Source organism: Chlorocebus sabaeus, chromosome 13 (genome assembly GCF_047675955.1).
Source record: "Chlorocebus sabaeus isolate Y175 chromosome 13, mChlSab1.0.hap1, whole genome shotgun sequence".
Lineage (NCBI taxonomy): Eukaryota > Metazoa > Chordata > Mammalia > Primates > Cercopithecidae > Chlorocebus > Chlorocebus sabaeus.
In genome coordinates, this window is record NC_132916.1 from 51877224 (window position 1) to 51885960 (window position 8737).

An 8737-nucleotide genomic window follows, 5' to 3' on the forward strand; every position below is an offset into this window, starting at 1 on the left:
CAACACCTCCACCTCCTCCTCCTGCAACACCTCCACCTCCTCCTCCTCCAACACCTCCTCCTCCTCCTACACCTCCTCCTCCTCAACCACCTCCTCCTGCTCCACCTCCTCCTCCCAACTCCTCCTCCTCCCAACTCCTTCTCCTCCATTTTTTTCCTCCTCCTCCTCTGTTTCTTTTTCCTCCTCCGTTTTTCCTCCTCCTCCTCCGTTTCTTTTTCCTCCTCCTCCTCCTCCGTTTCTTTTTCCTCCTCCTCCTCCGTTTCTTTTTCCTCCTCCTCCTCCGTTTTCTTTTTCCTCCTCCTCCTCCTCCGTTTCTTTTTCCTCCTCCTCCTCCGTTTCTTTTTCCTCCTCCTCCTCCTCCGTTTCTTTTTCCTCCTCCTCCGTTTCTTTTTCCTCCTCCTCCTCCGTTTCTTTTTCCTCTTCCTCCTCCTCCGTTTCTTTTTCCTCTTCCTCCTCCCTCCGTTTCTTTTTCCTCCTCCTCCTCCTTCCGTTTCTTTTTCCTCCTCCTCCTCCTCTGTTTCTTTTTCCTCCTCCTCCGTTTCTTTTTATCCTCCTCCATTTCTTTTTCCTGCTCCTCAATTTCTTCCTCCTCCTCCTCTGTTTATTTTTCCTCCTCGTGCTCCTCCATTTCTTTTTCTTCCTCCTCCACCTCCTCCAACTCCTCCTCCTCCGTTTCTTTTTCCTCTTCCTCCTCCTCTGTTTCTTTTTGCTCCTCCTCCTCCTCCATTTCTTTCTCTCCTCCTCCATTTTTTCCCCCTCTTCCTCCTCCTCACAGACACGAGCCACCACGACTGGCCTGGCTGTTTCCCTTTCCTCCTCCTTTCCTCTTCCTCTCCTCCTCCGCCTCTCAAATTGCTGGGATTACAGGCATGAGCCACCACTCCTAGCTGTTTCTTCTTCTTTTTCCTCCTCTTCCTCCTCCATTTTATTTTATTTTATTTTTGATGTAGAGTCTCGCTCTGTTGCCCACGCTGGAGTGCAGTGGTGCGATCTCGGCTCACTGCAACCTTCACCTCCTGGGTTCAAGCAGTTCTGCCTCAGCCTCCCAAGTATCTGGGATTACAGGCGGCAGCCACCATGCCCAGCCAATTTTTGTATTTTTAGTAGAGACAGGATATCACCATGTTGGCCAGGCTGGTCTCGAACTCCTGACCTCGTGATCCACCCTCCTCAGCCTCCCAAAGTGCTGGGATTACAGGTGTGAGCCACTGCTCCCCATCAGATTTTTTTTTTTTTTTAATAGAGATGGGATGTTGCTATATTGACCAGGCTGGTCTCAAACTCCTGGCCTGAAGTGATCCTCTCGTCTCTGCGTCTCAAAGTGCTAGGATGACAGGTGTGAGGCACCATGCTCAGCCCATATGTAAATAAATACAAGTGTTTGTATCTTTATGTCTACAGAGATGTCACTTGATATTTTAATTGTTACTTTAATATTTTAATATCAATATCATGACAACAATTATCAAATACAACATCCAATTAGAATAACAGGCATTTCTGATCTCCCACCTCAGCCGCCCTCTTGTGTGGTTTTTGAGGTTAAAGGTTTTTGTTTTTGGATTTTTTGGTTTTTTTTTTTGACAAGACCTAAAAATAATCTCTGAATTCTGAGTGTCTTCAAAGACTCCCTCCCCTTTGCATAAATACTTTCATAGACAGTTGTTTTATTACCTAAAATAAACTTTATTTAAGTATAGTTTGCATACAATACAATGCACTTATTTTAAGTGTATAGGTTTTTTTGAGACAGGGTCTTGCTTTAACTGTATGGTTTGATGAGGCTTAGCAAATGGATATATCTGAATACTCACTGCCACTATCAAGATATAGAACTTTCCGGCCGGGCGCGGTGGCTCAAACCTGTAATCCCGGCACTTTGGGAGGCCGAGACGGGCGGATCATGAGGTCAAGAGATCGAGACCATCCTGGCTAACACGGTGAAACCCCGTCTCTACTAAAAAAATACAAAAAACTAGCCGGGCAAGGTGGCGGGCACCTGTAGTCCCAGCTACTCGGGAGGCTGAGGCAGGAGAATGGCATAAACCCGGGAGGTGGAGCTTGCAGTGAGCTGAGATCCGGCCACTGCGCTCCAGCCTGGGCAACAGAGCGAGACTCTGTCTCAAAAAAAAAAAAAAAAAAAAAAAAAAAAAAGGATCTTTCTGCTGGGTGCAGTGGCTCATGCCTGTAGTCCCAACTTTGGGAGGCTGAACTGGGAGAATTGCTTGAGGCCAGTACTTCCAGGACAGCCTCAGCAACATAGGAGATACCTGGCTACAATTTTTTTGAAAAATTAGCCGGGCATAGTGGCATGCACCTATGGTCCCAGCTTCTTAGGAGGCTGAGGCAGGAGGATCACTTGAGCCAGGAATTGGAGGCAGCAGTGAGCTATGACCACAATACTGCACTCCAGCCTGGGCGACAGAGCAAGATGCTGTCACAAAAAAAAAAAAAAAAAATTAAGGCCAGGTGCGATGGCTCATGTCTGTATTTCCAACACTTTGAGAAGCCAAGGTGGGAGCATTGCTTGACCCCAGGAGTTCCAGACCAGCCTGGGCAATATAGTGATATATCATCTCTACAAAGAATATTTAAAAATTTAGCCAAGCGTGTTGGCAAAGGCCTGTGGTCCCAGCTACCTGGGAGGCTGAGGTGGAAGGATCACCTAGGTTCAGGTCAGGAAGGCTGTTGTGAGTTGAGGCAGCACCACTGCACTCCAGCCTGAGCAACACAGTGAGAACCTGTCTCAAAACAAAAACAAATTAACAAAAAAGAACTTTCCCTAGGTCGGTCGGTGGCTCATGCCTGTAATCCCAGCACTTTGGGAGGCCAAGGCAGGCTGATCACCTGAGGTCAGGAGTTCAAGACCAGCCTGTACTACACAGTGAAACCCTGTCTCTACTAAAAATATAAAAATAGTTCGGTGTCATGGTGCATGCCCGTAATCCCAGCTATTCAGGAGGCTGAGGCAGGAGAAATGGTTGAACCTGGGAGGCAGAGGTTATAGTGAGCCGAAATCGAGCCACTGCACTCCAGCCTGGGTGATAAAATGAGACTCTGTCTCAAAAAAAAAAAAAAAAAGAACTTTCTCATTACTCCAGGGAAGTTCCCTCTGACCCCTTCCAGGCAATCCACCTTCCAGCCCTGACCCAGGCAACCACTGATCTGCTCTGTGTCACTATGGATTAGATCTGGTGTTTCCAGAATTTCGCATCAATAGAATTATATGGGATGCTCTTTTGGGTCTAGCTTCTTCCACACAGCATGTTTTTGAGATTCATCCATTTTCTGCATGTTTTAGTATCTTGTTCCCAAGTATCACTTTTAGCAACAGGAAACAGAACAAATTTCATGAGTATATCAATTACACTCCTTATTCGGGCAAGAATCTTTGAATCAATTTTATGACATGAAATGGTGTCTACCACTTTGCAGCTGCTGAAAAGAAGAGACACATCCTCGTGTGCAATGGGACGATCTCGGCTCACCACAACCTCCACCTCCTGGATTCAAGCGATTCTCCTGCCACAGCCTCCTGAGTAGCTGGGACGACAGGTGTGTGCCACCATGCCTGCTGGATAATTTTTGTATTTCTAGTAGAGACAGGGTTTCACCATGTTGACCAGGCTGATCTCAAATTCCTGATCTCAGGTGATCCACCTGCCTCAGCCTCCCAGAGTGCTGGGATTACAGGCATGAGTCACCACACCTGGCCTCTCTTTCTTGTTACCCTGAAATTCCTTTTCTCCCACATTATCAAGCTCAGTATCAATTTTCCATAAGCTGCAAAAAAAAAAAAAAAAAAAAAAAAGAAGGCCAAGGAGCTCAAAACCTAACATATGAAAAGGGAAAAGGCAAGAAGGGAATTTTAAACAGGTGGAATGAGGGACATATAATGTGTTTCTTGGTTCTACCTGATATAAATTTCTAACTGTAGCCTGGGCAGCATAGCAAGATCCCATCTCTACAAAAAAAAATACAAAAACCAGCCAAGAGTGCTGGTACACACCTGTGGTCCCAGCTGCTTAAGAGGCTGAGGCACAAGGATCTTGAGCCCAGATTGAAGCTGCAGTAAGCCGAGATCACATCACTGCGCTTCAGCCTGGGTGCCCGAGTGAGACTCTGTCTCAAAAAGACGAAAGAAAGAAAGAAATTACTTTGTTTATTTCTCTGAATGCCTGTGGTCTGCAATTCTCCTGCCTCCGGTCACCCAAGTAGCTGGGACTATAGGTGTCTGCCACCACGCCCAGCTAATTTTTTGTATTTTTAGTAGAGACGGGGGTTTCTCCGTGTAGGTCAGGCTGGTCTCGGACTCCTGACATCAGGTGATCCGCCCGCCTCGGCATCACAAAGTGCTGGGATTACAGGTGTCAGTCACCACGACCAGCTGAAAGTTTCCATTTCTAGCAAGTTCCTGGGCGATAATTATGATGGCCAAGAATGGCAGTCTGGGAACAACTGCTCTGGAAGATTTTATCTGTGACCCAGAGCTTTGACCCTTTTGGGGATTTGGTATCACGTCCTCACTGCTGAAGTTTGCTTCTTTAGTTAACAAAATCTCTCATTGCTCCCAAATCACCTGGTAGGGCTTATTCATTCTTCCTTGAGTTGAGCTTCTTTATCTTTGTTGTTATTAAAATGTAAGTTTCAAACATTTCGTTTTTCTTTTAGGGACAGGGTCTTGCTTTTACCCAGGTTGGAGTGCAGTGGTGCCACCACAGCTCACTGCAGCCTCCCGCTGCTGGGCTCAAGCGATCCTCCCGCATCAGCCTTCCAAGTAGCTGGGACTATAGGCACACACCACTACAACTGGCTAGTTTTTTTGCTTGTGTTTTAGATAGAGTCCTGCTCTGTCGCCCAGGTTGGAGCACGGCAGCACCCTCTCAGCTCACAGCAACCTCCACCTGCCAGATTCAAGCGATTTTCCTGCCTCAGCCTCCCGAGTAGCTGCATTACAGGCATGCGCCACTATACCTGGCTAATTTTTGTATTTTTATTAGAGATAGGGTTCCACCATGTTGGCCAGGCTGGTCTCAAACTCCTGGCGTCAAGTGATCCACTCGCCTCAGCCTCCCACAGTGCTGGGATTGCAGGTGTGAGCCACTGCACCCAGCTTGGCTTGTTTCTTTTTTTTTTTTTTTTTTAATGTGGTAGCTGGGATCTTGCTATGTTGCCCAGGTTGGTTTTGAACTGAACTCCTGGCTTCAAGCGATCCTCCCACCTTGGCCTCCCAAAGTGTTGGGATTACATGCGTAAACCACCGTACTTGGCCTCTAATGTCAGACCCCTCTTGTCAGGAGTTTGGTGAGATTTATGTAGGAGAGGTCTCTGTGTTACCATGGGCTCTCTACTAAACACTTGCCGAGTGCCCAGCCTGGCCTCAGGGCCTTCTGCAGGCTTGGTGTGGCCATGCCTCCCTTGACTGCAGCACAGGGCAGGCCCCCTCCAAGCCCTACATCCCAGTCACCCTCCCCTCAAGGTCAGTGTGGGGGAATTTATCTGTACATCACTCTCTAGGGTGGAGGAGGTGTTGGTTTTGCAGGAAGCTAACCCAGTGCCTGGCATCACATACTAGCTGGGTGACTGACTTTATCACTCCATATACCATGCCTGTTAGGAGGGCATAGGTCACCCTTGCAGCGCTGGTACAGGCCTCAGCTGAGTAATACCCCATGATGGTGCATGAATGGTCCAGGAAAAGGTAGGTTCAGCAAGGGGTGAATGAGGGCAGGGGGAGCCCAGGGGACGCTGGGAAGGAAGGGAGATGGACAGCGACTGACAGGACCGCCCATGCCTGTCAGGTCCCACCAGTCCTGCCAATGACACCCAAGGCAGGAGGTCATTTTCCCCCGCCCCCCAATGAGACAGAGACTCATGATGTTGCCCAGGCAGGTCTTGAACTCCTAGCCTCAAGCAATCCTGGCTTAGCCTCCTGAGTAGCTGGGATTATAGGCATGCACCATCACACCATGCTTTTTTCTTTTCTGTTTTTTAGGAGATCACTGTGGTTTTACTGTTGTTGTTTTGTTTTGTTTTTTGGAACAGTCTCACTCTGTCACCCAGGCTGGAGTGCGGTGGCGCAATCTCAGCTCAGTGCAACCTCCACCTCCTAGATTCAAGCGATTCTCCTGCCTCAGCATCCCGAGTAGCTGGGAATACAGGAATGTCCCACCACGCCTGGCTAATTTTTCTATTTTTAGTAGAGATGGAGTTTCACCATGTTGGCCAGGCTGGTCTCAACTCTTGACCTTAGGTGGTCCGCCCACCTTGGCATCCCAAAGTGCTGGGATTACAGGCGTGACCCACCACGCCTGGCGGGTTTTTTTGTTTGTTTTTTGTTTTTTGAGATTGCCTGGGCTGGAGTGCAGTAGTGAGATCATGCACACTGCAGTCTCAAACTCCTGGGCTCAAGCGATCCTCCTGCCTCTGCCTCTAGGTGTACACGACCACACCAGGGTAATTTTCAATTTTTTTTTTTTTTTTTTTTTTTGAGACAGAGTCTTGCTCTGTTGCCCAGGCTGGAGTGCGGTGGCACTATCTTGGCTCACTGCAAGTCCTGCCTCCCAGGTTCACGCCATTCTCCTGCCTCAGCCTCCTGAGTAGCTGGGACTACAGGCATCCGCCACCATGCCCAGCTAATTTTATTGTACTTTCAGTAGAGATGGGGTTTCACCGTGTTAGCCAGGATAGTCTTGATCTCCTGACCTCGTGATCCGCCCACCTCAGCCTCCCAAAGTGCTGGGATTACAGGCGTGAGCCACTGCACCCAGCCTCAAATACTTTTGTAGAGACAGGGTCTCACTATGTTGCCGAGACTGACCTAGAATTCCTGGGTTTCAGCAATCTTCCTGCCTCAGCCTCCCAAAGTAGAAATATCAGTACTGTTGTGATTAGCCACCATTTATTGAGCACCTACTGTTGCTCAGTACTGTGCTAGGGATTCGATGTATGTTATTACAGCCTTCTATGAAGTAGACAATATCACAATATCACCCCTATTTCACAAATGAGAAAAGAGGTTCAGAGGGCTCAAGTTACTGGTACAGAAACCAAGTCTGTTTGGCTCCAAAGTCCAGGCCCTGCCCCCCTGCCCTCTCCCATGACCCAGAAGCTTGAAGGGCACTTAGAAAGAGGAAATGAATTGCTAGCTAATGAGAGCCAGAAGGTGCTGGAACCCAGAGCTCCTGCTTCCCGGAGTTCCCTTCATCAAGCATCAGACAAACAGCTTCTTTAACCTGAAGGGTCCAAAGCAATAGCCTCATAATCTAGTGCCTTTCAGAGGGAGGCCGACAGCTATTATTACCCCCCACTGCCAGATAAATCAACTGAGGCCCAAGGAAGGAAACCTGTGCCTGGGACTCCGGCATCTCAGTGGTTGGGAAGAGAAGCCAGGAGTCGCTGATCCTAAGGAGCAGCCTCCAGTGAGACAGGAAAGGATCAGGCACCGGGTTGCTGGAGCCACGGGGCGACGTCCCCTTTTTCCTGGCTCTTTCCACGTGCCACAGTCAAGGACAAGAATACTTTAGGGGCTGAGACTTATTCTACAAACAGGGACAATTGCTGTAGCAGAAAGGGTGTGGTACCGGGTGGGACCTGACAGGACACGTGGGAAGAAGGACTGAAGAGGTGGGGGGCTGAAGGCGTGGGAGCAGTTTTCCTGGCCAGGCAGGCATCACTCTACCCCTAGTAGCGTGGGTACTAGGGTCAGCGCAGAGCCACTCTACCCCTAGTAGCGTGGGTTGGTGGGTTTGCCATAAGGGCTGCCTGGGGACACTGATTAGTCCCGGTAAAGGTGACTGCTGAGCTCCAGAAGATGCGCCTGGGAGTGTTGGGGGTGAAGGCTTCCTGAAGGCGGATTCCCAGCATGGTGGCCGAGGCAGGTCTGGCGCCCCCACCCTCTCCTTTCGAGGCTGGGAGGACCGGCGTCCCCGAGGTCCCACTCACCTCCGAGGCCATGTTGGGCGGTTCCTCGTCGTCCGGAAGCTTGGGTCCTCCAGGTCTGGAAGACAAGAGTTGACTGACGACCTACTCGGCCAGCAAGGTCCCCGGGCCGGGCCGACTACGAGCTCAGGGCATTGCGCTTGGCCGAGCGCAGCCCTTGGCGACGCGGACTGAGCGCGCGCCACGGTTCTTGGCGTTCTCCGCGCCCGTCCCGCCCCTCCGGCCGCGGCGCACTCACCTCCGCCTGGCCGCGCGGACAGTGTCGCGCCCGCCATTGGCCTGAGCTGTGCCAATAGGAGGCCGCCGGGCGGGGTGGGCGTTGCCTCCGTCCTCCAATCCTGGCTGTGGGCGGGGACACCTCCGGCTGAGCTGGAGGCTGGCGGTCCCGGGACCGGGAAGCCGGCGGGGAAAGGGTTAGGGGGACCCCGGCGGGGAATCGGACGGAGGTGGGGTTGGGAAGGGTGGTGCCTCGGCGTTCGCGCTGTGGCCAGCAGACATGCAGGGGACTGGAGACTCGGGCCATGGGTAGAGGCTATGACATCAGGCCTGGGCCTGGCGGGTTCACAAGATACATAAGGTGAAATGGCATGTTCGCTCATTCATTCATTCATTCAACAAACACGTACGGAGCACCTCTATGTGCCAGATACAGAGTTAGAAAGGCATCCAGGAAAAAGGAAGGAGCATAAGAAATAAAGCCTGTGCCAGGCGCGGAGGCTCACAGCTGTAATCCCAGCACTTTGGGAAGCAGAGGTGGGAGGATCGCTTGAGGCTATGAGTTGGAGACCAGCCTGGG

At 50.5% G+C, this 8737-nt stretch overlaps 1 protein-coding gene across 1 annotated transcript in view; it reads right to left on the reverse strand.

The window, feature by feature from the left end:
• LOC119618195 (uncharacterized) overlaps window positions 1–8464 on the reverse strand; it is a 41134-nt gene extending 32670 nt beyond the window's left edge. The window contains exons 1-2 of the mRNA XM_073022680.1: window positions 8180–8464; window positions 7945–8059 (exon numbers count right to left, since the gene is read on the reverse strand). Coding sequence (XP_072878781.1) covers window positions 7945–8059; window positions 8180–8464 — 400 coding nt within the window. The remainder of the gene's footprint in view (window positions 1–7944; window positions 8060–8179) is intronic.
• Between the last annotated feature and the right edge of the window lie 273 nt (window positions 8465–8737).